General features: G+C 44.6%; 1 protein-coding gene across 3 annotated transcripts in view; it reads left to right on the plus strand.

Moving 5' to 3' along the window:
* TLE1 (TLE family member 1, transcriptional corepressor) overlaps nt 1–23,101 on the plus strand; it is an 89,737-nt gene that overhangs the window by 57,926 nt on the left and 8,710 nt on the right. For all 3 annotated transcript variants that reach the window (XM_053205226.1, XM_053205227.1, XM_053205228.1), the window contains 7 exons: nt 10–126; nt 3,437–3,490; nt 3,987–4,139; nt 5,480–5,624; nt 6,623–6,813; nt 8,375–8,451; nt 22,196–22,445. In XM_053205226.1, the coding sequence (XP_053061201.1) occupies nt 10–126; nt 3,437–3,490; nt 3,987–4,139; nt 5,480–5,624; nt 6,623–6,813; nt 8,375–8,451; nt 22,196–22,445 (987 nt within the window). The remainder of the gene's footprint in view (nt 1–9; nt 127–3,436; nt 3,491–3,986; nt 4,140–5,479; nt 5,625–6,622; nt 6,814–8,374; nt 8,452–22,195; nt 22,446–23,101) is intronic.

Raw genomic sequence — 23,101 nt, forward strand, 5'->3', positions numbered from 1 at the left:
GTCTTGCAGAGTAATTCCCTCTTGGTCCCAGACAGTCTAAGGGGCACAGATAAACGCAGAAATGGGCCTGAATTTTCCAATGACATCAAAAAAAGAAAGGTGGATGATAAGGACTCCAGCCACTATGTAAGTAAATAAAGGACTTGAAACAGTACTTGTTTGCTTACTTCTAAGTGAACATACAAGCGTACTCTCTAAGATTTTAGTGATAATCTCACATCCTTTAAATTTCTAATACTATAAAGAGAATAGATTCTTACATTATAAGGTACTGTTTCCCTCTAGAGCTGTAAATTATGCTCTGCCAGGCTCACTATTACATTTTAGGCTTTCTGCCTAAGTTCCTCCTAAGAGGGGATTTAAGCATGCAGGACTACCTTTGTGGACTTGAAGCCTGTGCATTTGCATAGGGCCCTGCTCTTAAAGGGACCTTGCCCTTGGTTTAATGCTCTGCTCTCATCATCTTCAAATTCTCAATTTTTGAACAAGGGCCTGCATCTTCTTTCTGTCCTCGGCCCTACAAATTCGGTAGCCTGTTCTGCTAAAATAATCAGGGTAAGAATTTCACTGTTACAGAATACCTTTTGGGATGCTGTTCTGTTGATGTGTTCAGACTCATATTAGGTCTTGAGGTATAGTTCATCCTCTTGAACAGCAAGCAGTTTAGCGATGTAAGTCCATTGGTGAAAATGGGAAAAACTCTGAAGCCATCTAAATCAGACCCTGCAGACTGAGAACACAGGCCTGTGGAGGGAGGGCACTTGACTCAGATCTAGCTGCAACCACATTCACAAGGAGAGCAAACCAAGCCACATGGCGATTGGCTTAGGTCCGAGGGTCATAAACTGCAGCTGATAGATGACTTGGCGTTTTCTGTGTGTCCCCAAGTGTGTCTATTTCAAGATGGACACATTCCTGGGAACAGCATGAGACCAGAATGCTGTATTAGGCCACTTCCTGTTGCTTGTGGAAGAAGTGTCCGCCTCTGGTTGGCATGCAGGTTATATGGGGGTTTACACGCTAGGCCTCTCAGCCTCCTTCTGGCCGGCTCAAGCCAAGAGCCAACAGTGGGTAATATTTCCTGAGCAACAGCTTGATAGTATCAGGTACTGTGTGCTTTTACATGGATTGTTTCATTGGGCTCTTAACTCTGTGAGTTCAGTGCCATGACTTCCATTTTAGAGGAAGAAACTGAGGCACAGAGCTTGTAAGTGATTTGCCCAAGGTCAGAGTTAGTGGCAGAGCCTGGAGGCAGTCTAACTCCAGAATGCATTGTCTTCACCTGGCTAAGATTCCCAAACTGAGGGTCTAGGAATGGATATTTTGCCAGAGGTCCTTGTATTGGTCCACACTTTGCACTATGATAACATTCCCAGGACATGACATGCAGAAATTTGGAGGTTGCCAATAATACAGTTTTGAGTTCTGCATGAGACTTGTGTAGATATTTAGTAGCAAGTGATCGAGAACAGAATCCATAGCTGTGCTTTACTGTTTTATAACCTGCTTATATTAGGTATGGCCAGTTGTATACGTAGTTCAGGGTGATGTGTTGACATGATGTTGGAGAGTCTGGGGCGAAGCCCTCAGACCTTAGCTCTTTGATGACCTTCACACTGTACTGTGAAGGCTTAACATTGGCGGAAGCGTCCAGTGCAAAGCTGATTGAAATTACAAACTCCTTAAGGACTTCACAGGCTCATTGTAGTAAATGAGTTATTTGCTACTTTTTGCCAGTTTGTACAATATGTGAACCATTTTTGTAATTGTTTTTCTAAAAGGGAAAACCTTTTGGCTTCTATTTTTTCACTGCCACTGTCTTTGGGTTCTTAACGCCTGAAAAACGTTTGTGCTTTTCTGAAGTCTTTTACTAAGAGAGAAAGCAAATTTTCTTTAGTATTAACTTTTTTTCTTTTATTACATAAAAATATTTCTTTCAATAGGCTGTTATTTTGAATTACCCAGGCTTCCTCACTGGTTATAATTTTATGTTGTTACAGTGAATTGCATGGTGCTTTAACAACAATGATTAAAGTAAATCTAGTAACACACTGTTGGAAGAAAGTAAATTGGGTCTTCCACATGTAACATTCTAGGTGAGTTAGAAAAAAATATTTAAGGGGCTCCTGGGTGGCTCAGTTGGTTAAACAGCTGACTTCAGCTCAGGTCATGATCTCACGGTTCGTGAGTTCAAGCCTAGTATGGGGCTCTATGCTGACAGCTCAGAGCCTGGAGCCTGCTTCGGAGTCTGTGTCTCCCTCTCTCTCTCTGCCCCTCCCCAGCTCGTGCTCTCTCTCTTCCCTCTCTTTCTAAAAATAAATAAACATTTAAAAAAGAAAGAAAAAAAACATTTAAAAGGTATGAATTTAAAGTTGAGGATAACTTTCTAGTTGAACATGGAGGCCCCTTAGAAAGCCATTGTGGCTAATATTCGCCCTTGTACTTATTAGTACAAATTGTCAGACACTTGTGTATTCGTAATTAACAGTGACATCAGTAAAAGGATTGTTTAGATCATAAATTCGTCACCTACTACTTTTTGAGAACCGGGACCCATGGCGACATCATACTTCTTTCATGTACCCATTGTATTACTCTGTACTAAAGGACGCAAAGCCTTTTGGCTAAGAAAGTGGACTTTTTCATTCTGCCCTAAGCTTGATGTAGGAATGATAACATAAACTGAATAGCCTTTCTGAAGCTTTTTCAAACTTAGTGCAACCTTGCAGTTTCCTTGATTAGCAAATTTTATGGCTTTATGAAGAGAAAATAAAAGCCCAAGGGCAGGACGCTAGTGCCCTCCAGATTTTGCCATCCTGTGTTCCTTCCATCTCTCCAAAAATATTCCAAACTGATTGCCAACAAGGTTTATTCTTAATATGTCCTAACGTTATTCCAGTCGAGTAGATAGCTTTGTTGTTTTTAGTTTTTTGCTGTTTTTTTTCCTCAGTAATTAGTAACCCAATGGGAACATGGTTTAAGTTTGTCTTTGTAATTACAAATTGTCTATGAACACGAGATTTGTTGGCTGTCTTCAAGAATGATACACACAAAGCAATGACATGAAATTGTATTCTTAACATCCAGTGGGAAAGAGTCCTCTTATAAAGACCTGGCGGATTTCAGATTATAAAAGAGATTCAGCTGTTGCAAGCATTTATTGAGCTCTTACTAGGTACCCAGTGTTTGGAACTTGTGCTCACCAGTATGATATGTAGCAGGTATGCTACTGCAACGGTTCCTCCCTGGAGCTTTGCGTAGCCCCAGGTCAGATAAGTAGGGGGGAGGTGGTGTTAATGACAAGGGGCTGACAATGTGGAATGGAACCTGTAGGCTTGTCCTAGGCCATTTTTTAGTCTGTCTGCTACCAAGAACTCTTGAAATTTAACTGGGCCTCCAACCCTTTAATAAATGGCATTAAAATGTCTTTTTCCAGGACAGCGATGGTGACAAAAGCGATGACAACTTAGTTGTGGATGTGTCTAACGAGGTAACCAATCATTTTCTCAAAGTTTATGTTCAGAGTGACTTTTGAGAAAACAGAACGGTGGAGCCATGGTGTTTGGTTTCTTACAACTTTACACGTTAAAAATTTAGTGGCTGTTCACGGGTGGAACGATAGTGGTCTACCTGATGAGAACTTTTGTTTCCTTTAAAAAGAAAAATCTGTTTTCCCTATCATTTTGGATTTGTATGCTGGATATTTAGTGCTCCTTTCTTTCCAATGCCCTCTGGGCAAAGTATGAGCATGAGGGGAGGATATGATAGTTCCTAGATGTGTTTTCCTCTGTGCTGTCTTCATGGGTGTGTTTGCAAATACCATCCTGGTAATGATAACAACATTGCACACTCCCAAGTCCCCCAGATCTAAAGGACTTAGAGCGCCCTCCTTTAATTTAGAGAATTGGTGTGGAAATAGAGTCTGTAAAGCGCAAGGTCCGTCCATTGTAAATGAAATCATGAAAACTTTACTTATGCTTGTTAAGGACCCTTCTTCTCCGCGAGCAAGCCCTGCCCATTCACCCAGGGAAAACGGGATCGACAAAAACCGTCTGCTGAAGAAAGATGCTTCTAGCAGCCCAGCATCCACAGCCTCCTCGGGAAGCTCCACTTCTTTGAAATCCAAAGAAATGAGCTTGGTAGGTCATAAGAGCCATCACTTGCCCATTTAGCAGTTTATTTATCCTTTGTGGTTCAGAGGACCCTCAAGTATTTGAAACATGGGGATTTTTTTTTTTTTTTTTTTTACTGAGTGAGAGTTCTGTTTTTAAGTGTTTAAAGTGAGTCTGCTCCTCGTACTCTTTGTCCCACACAGTGTTTTCCTTTCTCCCTCTCAGTAGGCTCTTTTGGGCCGTGATTTAGAGAGCTTCCACGTCCATTACCCTTTTACTGGGCAACCTTGTAGGTCCTGAGAAATCCTCATTTTCTTAATACGTTTTGCCTTGTATTAAACTGACCCATTGTGTCAGGGCATGTTGGAATTGGGTTGGGCTCAGAGTGGGGATGTACTCAAATGGCCCCGGGGCCCAGGGGAAGCCTGGAACTGGCATGGGGAGGGCAGAGCCTTGGAGCCTGTTCATGCTTTCAACCGTTCAGCAAATACTGGGGAGTGTGTCATCTCATAACTCACAAAAACCGAGCCATAACAACCCTGTGTTTGATTCCTACACAGTCTTCCTAGGCATTATCCCATTTCACTGAAGGGGAGGAAAGCCTGAGGAGCTTGCCAAGTTTACACAGCCCATCAGATCCATGGCCAGAGGGGGCTGGGGTCTCTCCCTAGCCCGTGCATGCTCTTTGCTACCCCACAGCACTTCTCAGGCCTGGATTTAAAGAATGAAAGGTTGAGATGACAAGGATGATGCTCTGTAACCCCGTTACTGACTCCTGAAGGCCTCTGTGCTCGCGGGTCCACACCGGTTATGTAGGCAAGCGGGTGGCCGTGTGAAACTCCACACACATCTCTCAAACTGATAAGACTCCTTCTCGGGCTTTTGCCTTTGAGATGCCGGTTTGCTTCTCATCAGATCAGTGGCCCTGCTGCCTCTCACCATTCATCTCAATTCCACTGCTACTAAAAGGCAAGATTAGAAAATAGAGATCCTCCCTCTGACATTCTTGGTGACCGGGCCATTTGTTTCTGAGTGACTGGGAATTTTTCTCTGGGTGGTCATCATTCTAACTTGGCCCAGTTCCAAAGTCCACACGCCTGATGGAAAAATACTTTTTAAAATAAAATCTGCGGAGGAAGAAGTGTGATCATGTTCTGTGTCTCTAGCTAGAGTTTTAATTCTGGCAGGAAGAGGAAAGGTCAACATTTCTCGCTCACAAGTTAATGCTGTCAACATTGTGTGGATTTATGGAAATTGGCTGAGGGAGTAGCTAGAAGGTGCCCAGTGTCCCAGCTGCTGTTGTGATAAATTGTGTAATATGGCTTGGATTAAAAATAATACTCATTTAATTTGTTTAATGATACCAGCATGAAAAAGCCAGCACGCCTGTTCTGAAATCCAGCACACCGACGCCTCGGAGCGACATGCCAACGCCGGGCACCAGCGCCACTCCAGGACTCCGTCCAGGCCTCGGCAAGCCTCCAGCCATGGACCCCCTCGTTAACCAAGCCGGTAGAGCATTGCCTCTTGTTGTGCTTTGTTTTGTTTTTTTCCCTTTCCCGGCTTGGTTCGTTGTCTGTGCACTCCTGACGCCATTTCCCCATGAATATGAAATGCACTTACTGCCTGCCTGCCTCCTTCCTATCCCTGAAAAGCCATGATAAGAAACAGATGTTTGTCCTGAGAGGTTCAGCAGCTGCACCCTGTTCGGTCTCCGACTGTTTACATTTGGCATTTTTAAAAAATTTATTTCCAAATAATCCAAATCCTAGGAACTTTGATGAAGTTTCCGATAATAATTCCGCATGTAAGCTCCTTCCCGAACTGTCACTGTGTGTCTGAGTTCCTTAATTCTGACTGAAACGGGTGGCCCAAGTGTGCCGCTTGCTCACGTTACTTGGCGGATTTTCTGTCGGCTCATCCCTCAGGAATCACTGGTCTCTCCGGCAGGAGAAATTGGGAGGGTTTCGCTGAGAGTCGAGTGAATAAATTGGTAACTTTTGACTTTATCTTCCTTAACACCTTGGGCCCAGAGGAAAATAGGCCCCAGAATATTCCTCCTGAACCTATGCTTTGGCTTACTAAACCCAGGGTCAGGTTTTTGTTTGGAATTGGTACCAAGGAGTGGAAAGTTTGAACTGAAGGAGAAATCTTGGATTTTATCCAAACCTTCTTTTGAGATTAAGTCAAGTAGACAGGTAGTGTGTGGGCCTTGGTTTGCCATCTATGAATTGGGTACGATACTGCTGCTTCATTTTAATTCCCTGATTTCACAGTGATACCAAGCCTATACCAAGGAGGAAGTGGTGGGCAATGCTTTCCTTGGGGTCTCTTTTTCCCTGGAGAGGACTTCAGCCAAGTTGGTGGTGATCAAACCACCCACCCAAGCTTTCCCGGCTTGTCCTCGCCTCTCGTGAACGGCGCTAGAAGGGACCCCGGAGCTGACGGTCAGGCTGGACCACAGCGGCCGGCTGAGTCACGTCATGCGCGCGGCTTGTGCTTCCTTGCAGCGGCCGGCCTGAGGACGCCGCTGGCGGTGCCCGGCCCGTACCCTGCCCCATTCGGGATGGTGCCCCACGCCGGCATGAACGGGGAGCTGACCAGCCCCGGCGCTGCCTACGCCAGCCTGCACAACATGTCCCCGCAGATGAGCGCGGCCGCCGCCGCCGCCGCCGTGGTGGCCTACGGGCGCTCCCCGATGGTAGGTGTCCCCGCCCGCGCCTGCGGAACAGAGCCCCAGTGTCCCCGAGCCTGCTGCCCTCAGCATGCTGCTTCGTGACGTTAGGGCCCACCGCGTCTTGGATCACTGTTTTTGTGGATGAAACTAGGCAGTGTTAAGGAGCTGCTTTGATGGCTCTGGGGACGTCCGATTTTCTCCCCCAAGGTAGATTTTTTTATTTGTTTATTTTTTGGAAAGCGATGGAATGACTCAAATAGCTTACAGACGCCTTTGCATGCATTTTCTTCAGGTTTTTTTCTCCCCTCTTTAATTATTAGGAAAAAATATTTGAGAAGCTGTAACTTCTTCTTTCCGTGCCTTTATTATTCTTTAAACCCAATAGTGTGGCTCAGGTATAAGCAGTGATCTCTCAGAGCAACAGGGAGAAAACAGGGATGACTGAAGCCTTCAGGCATGTTGCCCGTCTTCTTGCCCTACCTTTTGCCACTGTGTAAACCACCTCCTTTTTGATCCAGAAGATACAAAACTGCATGCAAAGGGTAAAATCAACTGTAATCCTTAACTGCATCAGAGAAAGAGAATAGATTATACTGAATAGAAGTCCCTATATATTCTCTTGACTGGAATATGTTGTGTTCATATTTCTCCTCTCCCCTCTTCAGATAGTGTTACCTCCAGTAGTTGGGGCGGAGAGTGAAGTTTGTGTTTTTTTCTCTTACATTGCACTAGTAGGAATGGCTGTGCAGTAGAGGGCAAGATAGTTTTTTGGCTTTTTTTTAAATTATTTTTGAGGGGCAGGGGAGGGGCCGAGAGAGAGGGAAACACAGAATCTGAAGCAGGCTCCAGGCTCAGAGCTGTCAGCACAGAGCCCAGTGTGGGTCCTGAACCCACGAATTGTGAGATCATAACCTAAACCGAAGTCAGACGCTTAACCAGCTGAGCCACCCAGGCACCCCGAGGGCAAGATAGTTTAAAGCAAAGTGGGCAGCCAAGGGACTAGGTATCTTCGTTAGGGCGCACAAACTAGGGAATCTATGAAGGTTTAAGCAGTAACTGTGAAACTGGGAGGTTATTTTGCCCCCTTGGGACATTTGGTAATATGTGGAGACACTTTTTACGATCAGTAGCACTGATACTTTTGGTACGTATTGTGTAGAAGCCAGGGGTGCTGCTAAATGTCCTGCCATGCCCAGGACAGCCCCAAACTATCTGGCCCAGAAACATTGATTGTGCCAAGGTCAAGGAGTCCTGACTCAGGCAGCATACTGCTCTCTGCACTTGTTTGGGCAAGGCAGGACATCCTAAGTCCACAGGAAGTATTTACTGTGGGAAGCTGGATCTCCACGTACAAGTAGACCATGCTCCAACCCACCTCCCCAAAAAGATGCGTAGCTTGTCATTTAGAGGTGCTTGTATTACCTCTTGCATTATAATTTTTCTTTTGAAAAATGTTAGCACATGTTCCTGTTCCTGTTTATGTTGCTTTGGAGATCTAGGAGTTTCTAGTGAAAAGTCTTTATAGATGTTCACAAAGTGCCTACGCTACATAAACTGAGTCTTCAATGCCTTATTTTGTTTCCAGGTTGGGTTTGATCCTCCCCCTCACATGAGAGTACCTACAATCCCTCCCAACCTGGCAGGAATCCCTGGGGGGAAACCGTAAGTACCTCTAACTCCTCAGTTTTGTTTTAAAGGCAATTACTTAGTCATGGGTATTAGCAGACTAGAATTCCAAAGGGAGCACAGGCTTGGGCGTTTCCAAGGAGATTTCTAGTGCCTTTTCCTGAGGAGTGTTAACACTTTCTATAAATAGGCACCTTGTAGGTGTCATGCCTCTGTCTTCTCACTATGGGTGATCTCATGCATTTAGTTATTTCTGGAGAGAAGCTGTTGTAGACAGGGACCAGGAGGAAGGCAAGAACCGGGGGTGGTTGGCCCTCCTTGCTTGACCCTTCTTCAGAAAGCTGCCCTGCTTTGCCTTTGGTCAGAGGGTAGCTGCTGGAGATTTCCAACGGGACTGTGTTGTGAGCAGTAAGCTGTCACAAACTCTTGAAATCTCAAACTTGAAACGAGTTGTCTTTTTACCCAGCTCAGCGCTACCTTTTTGTTATTTTGGTGGAAACTAGAGTTGTGCAAAGGGTAGTTGTGGCATCTGGGCATCTGTTATTGGACCTCTCTGCCCGCCCACTGAAGTTTGGTGCGTGCTTTACTCTGAGAGGTCCAGAACTACAAAACACAGAATGGCTTTGACAGAAAACAAGAAAGTTTTTTAATCTCCAGGTTATTCTCCCAGGGTCACTTAAAATCACTTGCTTCCATATGTTAGTAATTAGAAATGTGATTTTAAAGAATTCCAAAAGTTCTCAGTTTTTGTACAAAGCAGAGTAAACTATGGGTGTCTGTCTTATCTGCCATCGTGCACTCTGCCTTTCTAGGACCTTTTACAATTTTGGTTTTTCCAAATAGGGTTGTGTGTCATAGGCCTTCAGTTCTTTTTCTTTTTCTTTTTTTTTAATGTTTATTTACTTTAAGAGAGAGTGAGCATGAGCGGGGGAGGGACAGAAAGAGAGAGAGAGAGAATCCCAAGCAGGCTCTGCCCTGTCAGCTCAGAGCCTAATGTGAGGCTTGAACTCACAGACCGTGAGATCATAACCTGAGCTGAAATCAAGAGTCAGATGCTTAACTGACTGAGCCCCCCAGGCGCCCCCAGTTTATTTTTCTACCTTTGTGTGGTTGCTTTTAGCTTTTATTTATGTGTCCACTGTGTATTGCATATTACATTATTCTGAGTGGTCCATTCAACCACCTGCTCATCTTTGTGTGATTTTGACTGGAGCCTTTCTTCAAATTAACCAGCAGCATGAGGAAGAATGGAATTCCTTACTCCCATCACCTGCATTTTGGAAAGCAGATTTCCATGGCTGTACTTCACATGCATTGTAATGTCTGTTTCATGGTAATTTGATTCATGACGAAATGAGAGTTTTGTCTATAGTAGGAACTGGTAGAGATGTTAGGAATTTACAGTGACATCTAGGCCCAGGGAAGAGCAGGACTGGGGCAGGGGGAGGAGTGTTGCAAATGCTTTCTTACCTGGTAGATCTCTTCTGATTGAATAACCATGAACTGCTATGTCATGTATTTTCTTGGGTATGCCCCTCTGCATCCAGCCTGAGATGCCCCAGGGCACGTAATGGGTATTTATCTGTCGTCTCTGGCAGTGTGGCTGTTGTGTGTCCTACAAACTGGTGAGAGGATAAAGGGCAAATGAGTAATGTGAATAAGAGGCAATAATTAATAGTAACTGATGAGTCTTCAGGGGAATAATGCACAAGTAATGCCAAGTTCAACTGACCAGTAGGGAAAGCCAGTTTCAAGAGTTGGAGGTGTGGGGGTACGTCTGGCTGCCAGGACCCCACCCTGAATGGGATATGTGAGGCAGATGGGGTGGGGTGACAAGAGCAATGAGCTGTCATGATGGTGTTGGAGGTTGCTGTGCAGAGGACTATTAACTCAGACCTAACTAGGTCCTTACTGTGGTGTGTGTGTTCATAATGCAATTAGACACCAAGTTTAAACCTTCTGTGAATGATAATACTGGTGTCATTTACTAAAGCCAAAATATTCATGTCCTTGGCTTGTGAGCACGTTGGATTTCTTTGTGTTCACAGCTCCATTATAGGATACGATGTGTTCAGGGACAATGACAGTGGGTTCAGCAGCAGAGTTGTGAGGGCGAGTCTCTGGATCAGAGTGGTCACTGCTCTCCAACACAGTGAAAAAACATTTTTTAGGATTTTCTTTTAAGTTTGAGGGGAGCTATATTATGTGAGGATGATCGAGTTAATATCAGAGGGAAAAATGGGAGTTCACCATTGTCTTTGGGGTCTGGGTTATACGTTTTACTCCCCTTGTTTTGGTCCATTAATTAGCGTGAGAGGACTTCCTGTCCTCATTGTTGAGTAAAGGAATACTTCTTGAGGCAGTGCTTCTCCAGTTTTTTCCCAACATGACCAAGATTGGTACTCTTGTAACAGACAAGTACAGATGAATAGGGGAAGAAAGCTAGAAAATACAAGCCCAAGTTTTTTATTACAAGAGTCAGCTGTCAGGAACTGACTTTATCAAGCTGCTGTAGAAACGTTTTCAACACCTACTCTCCATGAGTGAGCTGATGTCAGTGCAGAGAGTAGCAAATGTTTGCAGACCACACTTTGAGCAGCTTTGGTGTGAAGCACTTGAGAGAATGGTGGAAAAACCAGCATGGCCAGGGTGAGGGTGAACAAGGTGTGGTAAAAGTTTGCAGGTGTCACCCTCTGAGAAATACCAATTGAAGTAATATTTGGGTAGGGTGATGGATGGCTGTCCGTGGACATTTAAGCAAGATCCACATGTCAGACTCTGTGCTAGATGCTGGGCAGGCTCTAGGAAAGAGAATGTTCATCTTCCCTGCCTTTGGGGGCCTACTGGTGTGGAAACATTAAAGGGACAAATGCTGTGATTACACTTGTGAGAGGCAGAGCAGCGTAAAGAGTGACCACAGTTAAGACAGGAAGGGCTTCCTTGGGGTGAGGGAGATACACAGAAAGCTGAGGCTTGTGCAAGAGAAATAAGCCCACAGGGCAGAGAAAGTGGAAAAGGTGGGCCATTGTAGGTAGACGGGACAGCCCATGACCTATTACTAGGGATTCATGTGCAAACGCATGGGTGCCTCCCGAGAGCCGGCAGTACAGCCAGAAGAGTTCAGTTGGGGCTGGAGGGACCTTCAAAGTGCCTCTAGCATAAATGTCTACCCGTGCATCAAGTCACCTATGATAGCCTCTTCAGGTGGCTGTGTGCCTCTGACTGAGCATGTCTAGTGACAGGGACTTGCGGGTGCCTGGAGGAAGCCATTTTCCCTGGCTCTGTCAAAATTGCTCCAGCCCTTGAGCTGAGATCCGTCTCCTTGGAACCTTTATCCATCAGTCCTGGTTCTTTTCTACCCCTGGAGACCACACAGTGCACCACTAATCCATCGTCCCCACAATAGCCCTTCAGATATTTGGAGACCACCAGCTTGCCATGAGGCTTCTCTTCTGGCTGAATATGTCCGTTGCTTTAGCCCTCTCTTGTGGGATGTGATTTCAGGTCCCCACACCATCTGCTCACTAAAATCTAACAGTCACCTCCCTCTTGTCCCCTCTTTCATAGATTTCATTGAGACCTGCTACATAGGCATGGGGGACCCTATTGGAATCTCACAGCTTAGTGATGGAGAGACCACATTAATCAAATAATCACAAAAATAAGTACATAATCATAATTGAGAGAAGAGCTATGACCGAGAGGAACACTATCCCATCAAAGCATGTGACAGGCTGATCCTTTCTGAGAGGGTCAAGAAAGAGTGTTCTGAGCTGCTTTAACTCCATAGGGGCTGGACTTAAACCTCTAGGCTGAGGAACCTGTATATGCAAAGGCCCTGTGGCCTTACTTTTTTTTTTTTTAATCAAAGTGGAAGAGAGCAAGGTAGGTGACTTGTGTTGCCACTGTTCTGTACTTGTTGTTGGTGTCACAGTGATGTAAGATCTCAGTAGGGTTTCCCAGCCAACCTGGTCATTTTCCCTGTCTCCCTCACCCCCATAACAGTGTCTCCGAACTTCAGTTTGTTAAAGGCATCTTCCCCATTCTCTCTGACATCTGGCACAAACTGTAGCCTGTAATTCTTCCTTTTTTAAGTCACATTTTACCAATCTTATTCGTTAAAATCCCCACTTATTTCCTACTCACTTTTGTCAGTAAGATCCTAGGTGAGTGTGCCCCTTTTTATTTGTTTAAATGTTTATTTATTTATTTTGAGAGAGATTGAAAGAGAGAGAGAGTGAGCACGGGCAGGGAACGGGCAGAGAGAGGGAGAGAGTCCCAAACAGATTCCATGCTCAGCAAAGAGCCTGAGGCAGGGCTTGATCCTACAACCCTGGGATCACGACCTGAGCTGAAACCACAAGTTGGACATTTAACTGATTGAGCCACCCAGGCACCCCAAGTTTTCCCCCTTTTAAAGTGCTTACCTGGTTAGGTCCTTTCTTGCTTCAGAGATCTTCAGGAGTTGCACATAAACTCGTGATGGGGGACATTCAAGGCCCTTCTGGTAGTATTACCCCCACCTGCTTTTCCAGCCTCATGTCATGTGTTCCTTGCATCTTGTGCTTGGGCTGAAAGAGATAACGTTCCATTCCCTGAAAGCCTTTCCTTCTTCTCTGGAGCAGTGACCTTCTACCAGTCTTACCTCTTCCTGTGGGAATACTTCTTGTCCTTCCTGTCTAGCCACTTCTGTTGCTGCCTTAACTCGAAGCCTTCACTGATGCCTTGTTAAATGTGAGCCCTCTCCAGGAGCACCTTGTAACATCTTGTGACATGTTGCACACCATGGCCTTGAGTTATCATCATGTGTGCATGTCATACTTCTACCTGCTTCTTCCCCACTAGAATTGAAGCTTCTGAAGTCCCTCTGTCCCTCTGAGCTCATATACCCAGTAAACACATATTTGGTGCATTGAGTAGGTGGGAGATGAGTCCAGAATTGTGTAAGACTCTATGATTCATCCTTTCCAAAGGAGATTCACGTTTTGCATTTTAGAGTTCAGCACTGTTGATTTATAAGAGGTAACCCTGACTGTGTTTTCAAACCCTTGAGGCGAGATTTAATTGGTATTATTTGGTCAGCTTTATGTGAACTCACTTTTAGTTTTAGGAAATGTGCTCCCCTGAGCTTTGTGGAGATCCCTGGTAAGAGAAATTCTCAAGGTTAGTCAGGTCAACATCTCTTTGCTATGCTTCCCACTGCGCTACCCCCAAGACGTCATTTTGGCCCTGATGTACTGGCTTCCTCCCCATAAATACTTGGGAGCTGGGCTCTACCTGCCTCATGTAGTAGCACCTAGAGGTCAGTAATAACTCAGACTAATAATAGTTTGGCTTAAGATTCCAGCTTAGTTCCAAGTTCCTTCACCCTGTGTTTTAATGCTAGACATGTAATTGAGAAATCTTACACCCACTCGTTTAGTGTTTAAATAAATCTTTAAAGTACCTTTTTGGAGTTGGAGCCTAAAGAGGAAAGAAAATCTTAACTACATATGGGGTAAAATTGCCTCTTAGGAAAACATGTTTTGCAGCAGTGAATAGAGGCCATCCCCGCTGCTAGCCAAGGAGACATTTCCGTGGTCAGTCCCCCCTCCCTCCCCAACTCCGTTTTCCATTCTTGATCTTGCTTCTGGTTCCTCTGTTGACGATGTCTAGATGTCTAGAATCCACAACTGGCTTGTTTAGTGGATTTGAAAATTAATTCAGCCCTCTTTTTACTTGGCATGGTTTTTGGGTATTTTTTGTCTATTAAATGCTGAAAGTAACTTGCCTATTTTGTGCCATATTATCACCATTGGGTTTTGGTTTATTTTATGTATTTATTTTTAAAGTTTATTTATTTATTTGGAGAGAGAGAGCACGTAAGCATGCGTAAGCAGGGGGGAGGGACATAGAGAGAGAATTCCAAGCAGCCTCTGCACTGTCAGCGAGGAGCCCTTCATGGGGCTCCATCTCATGAACTCCCAGATCATGACCTTAGCCGAAATCAAGAGTCGGACGCTTAACCAACAGAGCCACCCGGATGCCACATTTGGGTTTTGGTTTAATTTCTATTTTTATACTCTTTGATCTTCTGGGATTGCAGAGTTAATTTCTTGAGAATCTGTTGAAATGTGAGGCCCTTTATTTTGATGTGTTATGTTTAGTTACTAGACAGTTGTCCTCCCTGCACATATCTCCCTTCTCCCTCCTCACCTCCTCAGAAATGCCTTTCAGTTTATCAGATAGAAATGTAGTTTATTTCTTGCTCAGATAATGCTTCTTTGCCCATAGTAGTTGGTTCCTTTGCTAGACTTTTCAAATTCAGCTTAGAAATGACTGTATTTTAAACTTTTCTTTGTCTTATTTTTCATCCAGGAATCTCTCGGTTTGAATCTTTGCCCTGCATGGAAGCCTCGTTGCTCCCCTAACACATTTACATGTTTTGAAACATTTAGTTGGTGGAAGAAGTAGGGCCTAGAATTCAGAATCATGAATGCTAACTTTGCTAGAGAATCTCCTAGTTTATCAAGTAGCCAGTCTCCTGTTTTCTCTGTCTAGTGATTTTCCTTATCATGTCCATTCTAAGAAGTTCTGCATTTGCCTTTTCAAGAAACGAGAATGGCCATGTGTTAAAGTAAATAAGGAAACAGACAAAAAAAGGCTCTCATCTTAATGCTTTAAGTTCACACCGTGTAATCGAATTGTTAGCAAAGCCCTCCATTCATGTAGAAATGCTGTCTTCCAAATAGGGTACGAATCGTACCCTGATCTGCATATTTGCTGTTTGGGAGGAGGCCAGGAGGCCAAGCTGGAAAAATTCTGCATTTTATAGATGTTATGGGTGAGAGATGCAGACCCTAAGAAGAGTTAAAGATCAACCTTGTTATATTGGCGGTGAAGGAGATTTTAACATAAATAGATGAATTATATTCCCAAGGACCTGTTTTTTTTCCCCTGAAATCTTAGAATAATATGGCTCTGATTTCCTTATGACCTCACATTACAATCCCCCCAGTCACCACCTTCATTGTACTCATTCTTGAGGCTAAGAGTATCCTCCACCATCATAAATTACATTATTCTCATCTACCTTAGAATGACCCACATGCTCCAGCCCTCAAAGCCTCCAGTGCCAGGACTCTATAATGAAATTGCACTGATGACATTGACATGAAGGTCTCTTTTGTGTAAGTTACGTGTTTCTATCATGATGGGCATGTGTTCTCCCTCTTCAGGGGATGGTGTCCAACGTAGTGCCAATGTGAAGCTAGGTCAAAGATTAAAAGTTCTACGTTTGTGGCAGGCCTGCCCTGGGTGCCCTGGACTTGGATCTTGGCTTTTCCATTTACTTTTTAAGTTTATTTATTTATTTTGAGAGAGAGAGTGAGAGAGCGTGCACGTGCTTGTGTGCACAAGTGGGGGAGGGCAGAGAGGGAAGGAGAGAGAATCCCAAGCAGGCCCCACTCTGTCAGCAGAGAGCCTGACTCGCGGTTCAAACCCACGAACTATGCGATCATGACCTGAGCTGAAACCAAGCATTGGACACTCAACCAACTGAGCCACCCAGGTGCCCCTACTTAAAGCTATGCTTTTCAGTGGCCAGACACAGGATCGTGCTTTTTTGCATGTGACCTATGGCAGCTTCTGCCGTGTCTTGCTTTGGAAGGAAGGGTCCTGCATCCACTGGGCTCTGCTGACTTAGGGAAGGGCCATGGATTTTACTCCATTACTATAGTTGCTTTCATTGTTCTTTGTTTTGGTCCAGAATACCTCTCTAGGGACCACTTTTCCCCTCCCCAGGAATGTTGATAGCATTTCCCAGCGACATTTGGTATGACTACTGGAAAATTCTTGGGGAAGGTTGGTTGGCATAACCCAAGTGGCTAGAAGACTCTCCTCCACTTTCTTGTACCTTTCTCTCCTTGCCAGAGCGACCTCTCGTGCCTCAGTTTAATAAGTGATTAGGGTAGCAATAAATGACCTGGGGAATTGAGATTCATGTACTGAGTGCCAGCTGTATGCAAGCTGGCAAAGTCCACTGAGAAAAACGATGAATGAGAAGTGTCAACACGTGCAGTGGTCCACAGTTCTGATACGTGCCATAGTTGAGATTTACAGGAAGAGCTAGGACCCTGGAAAATAACCCTCCTGCCTGCAGAAGTTGTGGCCCACCGAGGGGGAGAGAGAACAAGTGCCTGAGCACATCGGAGGGAGGCGGTGCTATTCTAAGCAGGAGGGAACAGTTTGTGCACAACTCAGAGATGTGACGGCATATGATATTTTAGGGGACTGGCCCATCATTCCACATGGCAGGGAATTTAGGATACAGGACGGTCATGTGAACTGAGGCCCAGTGACACTAAACCTGGTACTACAGCAAGAGAGTCCCTGCTGAGAGCGCCAAGTCCACAGGCAGCAAGGTCTTGGCCACAGCCATTACCTCCGGGGTCCATGGTTCTCCATCACTGTTGACCGGATCCTGCTGCTGTTCCTATTTCCAGCAAACCAGCAACTCTGTAAACACCTGTTTTCCTTTGGTCTCAGAACACAGCATAGTTTTATTAGCAGGAGTCTGTCTGCTAGGAAAAAACCTGCTTCTCCAAAACACAGTCTTGTTTTCCAGCCTGCCACTCCCTGTGAGGATTCCCAATGGGGACTCTTTGAGTTTGAGTTCCCGCACCTCTTCTGTGTGTCCAATAAAGGAAGAGTCATCGGCTCTGGAAGAGTTTGATTTTATTCCGTTTTTACATTTGTGCTGTCCAGGGGGCTTTATTTTTTTCAGTTCTCCCGACTAGATCACAGGATTAGGCCCTCATCAACAGGTGTTTGTTCAGAAAGCTGGGTTGAGGGGGGTGCTCAGTTCTGTGCAGGTGGGTGGCCCCAGCAGTGTGGCCTCTAACAAGAGTGCCAGGGACTTATTCTTTCCACTTCACAGTTTGCCCCAGTCCTAGCTAAACATTTTCCTCTCCTCTTTGCCAAATACTATCTCCCCATTCTTGTCCTTAGGGATTTATGGATTTCCTGGTTTTCTTTGCCTAGTCACTGCTGTATGCTTTCCCGACTCCCACCCACACCTCCCTCCCGTTGTGCATTCCTTGCCCTTACACTTGTCCACTGATAAAAGAGCCCTTGATGGAGCATACCCTCACTTTCCTCTTTTTAATACCAATGCTCCCATTTTCTGAAGGCCCCTGCAGGTGTGGAGTGTGGCGTTCGATGTTTTATGGTTTTGTAGCTGCTTTCATCCTTACGGCAATCCTTGCAACCCTTCTGTTTTGTTAATTATTTCTATCTTGTGGATCAGGAATGGACACATTATAGGCTGCAGATAGTTAGGCTGGGAAGGACGACCACAGTTAGTGAGGTCAGCGAGCCAGGCATTTCCTGTATATTTAACAGTAGAGTCAGGGCTCTCGACTTGGCTGTGGACTCAGTCTACTTGATCATGGGTCAGGAGCCCTCTTGACTTTTTCTTGAATAAACAAATAAATCTCACCTTTATCTTAAAATTGGGATATATACATAAGGGTGCCTGGGTGGCTTAGTTGGTTAAGCCTCCAAACTCAGGTCATAATCTCATGGTTCATGGGTTTGAGCCCTGAGTTGGGCTCCATGCTGACAGCGTGGAGCCTGCTTGGGATTCTCTCTGTCTCCCTCTCTCTCATCCCTTCCCCCGCTCGTGCTCTCTCTCAAAATAAATACATAAACTTAAAAAAACACTAAAAAATATTAAAACTGAGATATACCTATAGAAGAGTGCATGAATCATATGTGTATAGCTCAGTGACTTTTCACCAGCGACACTGACAAAGCCCCTCTCACGTTCCTTGCAGTAGCTGTGGGGAATCACCACTCTGGATTAATATTACAGATGAATTCTGCCTGTATTTGAAATTCTATAAATCCAGTCATTCCATGTACATTCTTTGGTGGCTGGCCTCTTTCTGAATTCAGGCTTGCGAGGTATTTATTAAATCCTCACTCTCAATTTATAAATTCCCCTTCCTGGTTGATTTTACTTTTCCTTGTTCTTCAATAAGTAGGAAATCTAAGTTTCCTTCTGGGAAGTCTTTAGCGTTGCCATGATATGCCATCAATGTGGCCTTTTCTCAACAAGATTCTTGTTCTTCCTGTAGGTGAATAACTAATTCCAGGCTCTCATTTGCTCCCCTCATTTTTCCTCCCAGTTGATCCCTCTTTGAGACCTATCAGCCCTTTGCATCGGTCTGGTTTGTTCATTTGATTAGGCTTTCCAGCACAGCGGGCAGCACCAGCTTCCTGCAAGGCCCCCTGTGACTGATGTATTAATATCCATATGGGTTTCTCCTGGGACCAAGCAGTGTTTACAGCTTCTGGCTGCAGTTCACTACTCTGTGAATCCATTTTAAATTGCCTCAGTATGATATCACAGCCCACCTGTGTGGTTTAAAGAAGGGGACACCTGGGAGAGAGGCGGGTATCTTCCAAAAATGAGTGTACAGCTCTCTGTCTACACTTTGTGCATCGATTTTAATCTGGATCATTTAACTCTATAATAAGTGGGCTTCCAGTTGAAACAAGGTAAAATTGTCTTCCCCTAAAAATCTAGAATTGCTATAAGGGTGCCTGATGGAAAGTTTGCCCACCTGGGGGCACCCACCTTGATTTATGGCAGACCAAGAAACTAACCTTCACGCAGCGCCATTATTCTCACAGCATAGAAAGCTTTACGAGGCAAGTTCTCTCCCCACGTCAGCCATTGTTCTAACCAAATACGTTCAGTTCAATTGTTTTATGAAAACGCTCTGGTCATTTCTCTAAGCTTTACCTGGCTGTTTGTTATCTTCAGACTCAACTCATGGTACCTGATGTCTGGGTCACATAACTTACTTCTGGACCTTGAAGAATTCTTCCAGAACATGAATAGAGTTAATCTCCAGTTCTTGTGGTCCTATCTTCAGGGCAATACAGTGAATGTTATTTGATTACAACCCCAAATATCTTGTAATAAATAGCATAGGTTCAATTAACTACAGTGTGCTTATATTAGAATTAGAATATCATGTGGGCTTGATGTGTTACTAAGGACACCAAAGGATACCGTTGGGTAAAAAACAGGGAATTTAGTGGTGTGGTGTGGTGTTGTAAGGGCTTGGAGCTGTAGTTGTTTTGTATAGCATATTTATTTTCTAGGGCATTCTGTAGGGTTCCCATTATGTGTGCTCAATTATTCAAATTAAGAGTAATGTTAAGGATTTGGTTCAGCTAGCCATTTAAGATTAGTTACTGGAACCAGTCTGTCAGGAAATAACATATCTAAGATTGTGTTGTTTGGTTTGGGGTCAAGGCAGTTCTTTTTCAAGCCTTCCACGTCTATGATATTTTGCGTTCATAAAGAGAAAATAATAGCCTAATTTTCTTCTCAAGCTTAGGGAATTATGTGGGTTTTATGTGCAGGCATGTTGGAAACCTAATAACCTTGTATCAGTTTTCAATTTTGTGCGTGCTAAGTTATTTTACAAAATTTGAGTGAACGTTTAAATGAAAATTTGAGTTCTGTGGTAATACCCATGGTCTTTAGATCTGTAAAGGGAATGTAAGGTGCCAATGACAAGTTCCAGAAAGTGCCCCAGACTTATCCCAGAGGGTTATGGAAACTCTACATCCTTCATTTATTATATATGCAGACCTATAGAAAAGGCTTAATGTTGAACTTCTAGACTGCCTAGTGATGTTTCAGATAAGAAGAAAGTGAACATAGTGGTCTCTTCAAAAGTGTCATGTGCATAATTCCATCTGCTTGGATGCTGGGGGCGGGTATTAGCACTTCTGTACCTTCCACCTTCTTTTTTTTTTAATGTTTATTTCTTTTTTTGAGAGAGAGAGAGGCAGAGCACGAGAGGGGTAGGGGCAGAGAGAGGGAGATACAGAATTCGAAGCAGGCTCCAGGGTCTGAGCTTGTCAGCACAGAGCCCGATGCGGGCCTCGAACCCACGAACCATGAGGTCATGACCTGAGCCGAAGTCGGACGCTTAACTGAGCCACCCAGGTGCCCCTGCATTTTCCACCTTCTAAAGTGTCTTTTCTTTGTGCATGTTTTATATCTGTAATATATTATTGCTTGGAGTTTAAATCATTAGATCACAAAACATAAAATATGCCTTAAGATTTTGAGGTGGAAACAAATATGTACTGGGATTAGGTTTGTATTTAACAGGAGAGGAAAACAATAGCTTAAGCAACATGAAGGTTTATTTCTCTCTCCCATAAAAGATCCTGGCTGTCAGTAGCCCAGGGCAGGTCTCACAGCCCCACAGTGTCACAGGGCCTCTGCATCCTATCTTTGTGTTCTACTTCCTTCAACAATTGATTTCCATCTTCAGAGTCACCTTGAAGGTGACCCCAAAAGGGCTGGCTGAGCAAGGCACCTTGCTCATAGTTGAGGCAGTGGAAGGAGGAAGAAAAGAGGACGGGAATCCTGATCTTCCTCACTTAAAATTTTTTTTTTCTTTTAATTAATCGCCTTTGTTTTTTAGAGCAGTTTTAGGTTCATAGCAAAATTGAGCCAAAAGTACAGAGAGCTTCTGGATCCCCTGGCGTCCCTCTCTTTGAAGTTATGAACCACGTGCCCCCAGCAGCGCATGTATGTTGAGCATGTACCTCTTACTGCCGAAAACATGGCATACCTAGCCAAAGGGAAGCTGGGTAGGGTACCAAAGAGTACTTTGCTGCCTTAGGTAAAACTGGGGTTCGTGGCCAAGGTAGGGAGATTGTTGAGGAGAAAACTTGAAATCTGTCATAAAGTTGGAGTGCCTGGGTGGCTCAGTTGGTTTTAGGCCACTGACTTCGGCTCAGGTCATGATCTCACGGTTCGTGGGTTCTAGCCCCGTGTCGAGCTCTGTGCTGACAGCTCAGAGCCTGGAGCCTACTTCAGATTCTCTGTCTCTCTCTCTCTCTGTCTCTCTCTCTCTCTGTCTCTCTGTCTCTCTCTCTCTCTCTCTCTGCCCCGGCCTCCCCCAAAATAAAAATATACATCAAAAAAAAAATCTGTCATAAAGCCAGTCGTTTATTGGGGCACCTAGGTGGCTCAGTCAACTGAGCATCTGACTTCGGCTCAGGTCATGACCTTGTGGTTTGTGGGTTCGAGCCCTGCGCCGGGCTCCCTGCTGTCAGCACAGAGCCTACTTCAGATCCTCTGTCCCCCTGTCTCTCTGCCCCTCCTCTGCTCACGCTCTGTCTCAAAAATAGATAAACATTTAAAAAAAGAGAGAATCTTTTATTATTTTTTCTTGATTATGCAAAAGAGTAACTTCAAGCCTGAAACTGGTACGTTTAGAAGTGTTTTTATATGTTAGTGTTGGAATATAGTGTTTACTGTGTGAAATTATTATGAGTTCTTGAGGGCTTCATCTGAAGCATAAAAAATAATCATTTAAAATTATGGTAAGAAATCATACAATTATACAGGGTGTGTTGGGAAGGAGGTATTTTATGTTAATTAGGAAGCGTAGTTAGCGTCGTAGATGGGATTTGAAGGGATGCTTTCTGGAATGGTTAGGCACAATTGAGAAATTTCTAAATATTTAAAAAATACAGTTTAATATATGTACACCCTAGACTTCTGCTATTATGTATTTTAAATTTGTTCCTTCGGTAAATACTTCAGCTTCTGTTGATTTCAGAAGAGAATCATGAGGAGAATCATTATTTCCTCTTCTTCCTCACAGAGGCTGCTGAGGTGATGACTAACTGCTTTATGATCCGTGTTTTCTCTGTCTCCTCTCCTGTCTCTCTCTCTAACTGTCCCCTTCCCCAAAAGTGCATACTCCTTCCACGTCACCGCGGACGGTCAGATGCAGCCCGTCCCTTTCCCCCCCGACGCCCTCATCGGACCCGGCATCCCCCGCCACGCGCGCCAGATCAACACCCTGAACCACGGGGAGGTGGTGTGCGCGGTGACCATCAGCAACCCCACGAGACACGTGTACACGGGCGGGAAGGGCTGCGTCAAGGTCTGGGACATCAGCCACCCCGGCAACAAGAGCCCCGTGTCTCAGCTCGACTGTCTGGTGAGCGAACAGGAACTGGTGCACAAGGGTAATGTCTCCCTGGAGACTCAATAAGGAAATAGCTGTTTGGGCCTGGGTTTTATTCCCATTATGAGGAAATGGAAGCCCTTTCTGTTTCCTGCGTTAGCTATTTAGCCCCCGCCCCACCACCACCCCGCCCGAAATGTGAAGGCTTCATTTGTTGCTGTTTCAGTGGTTAAATCCCAGAGTTGATGGATTTCTTTCACAAAATATTTTACAGTGGTTTACAGAAGCTGTCCTTGTTTGAACGTGTACTCAGAAGGGGGTTTCCCATTGAACTAGGCCTGGACTCTGAGCCCTGCGGTCCACTTAACTTGTGATTTCCCTACAGCCTTTGCATAAATATTGAATAGTAAACATTTCATAATGTGGCATAAAAACCGTTCTGAACAGGGCCTGTGTTTTCAGGGAGACCTGGGAGGGCTGGCTGGGTTTTATTACCTTAACTTCGGGAAAGGTTAATAGATCACACTGCAAGGAAACAGGGCGGCCATCCGCAAAACTGGAACAGTGAGAACGCTTTCCCAAGGCACCCGAAGCCTCCTCCTCCCAGAGTATGAGGATGCCATTTTGCATTTTTCAGGACCCATATGCCATGTTGGGACATGTTCCCTTCTCTGAACTGTGACCCCAGA

The sequence above is a fragment of the Acinonyx jubatus genome, chromosome D4 (genome assembly GCF_027475565.1).
Source record: "Acinonyx jubatus isolate Ajub_Pintada_27869175 chromosome D4, VMU_Ajub_asm_v1.0, whole genome shotgun sequence".
Lineage (NCBI taxonomy): Eukaryota > Metazoa > Chordata > Mammalia > Carnivora > Felidae > Acinonyx > Acinonyx jubatus.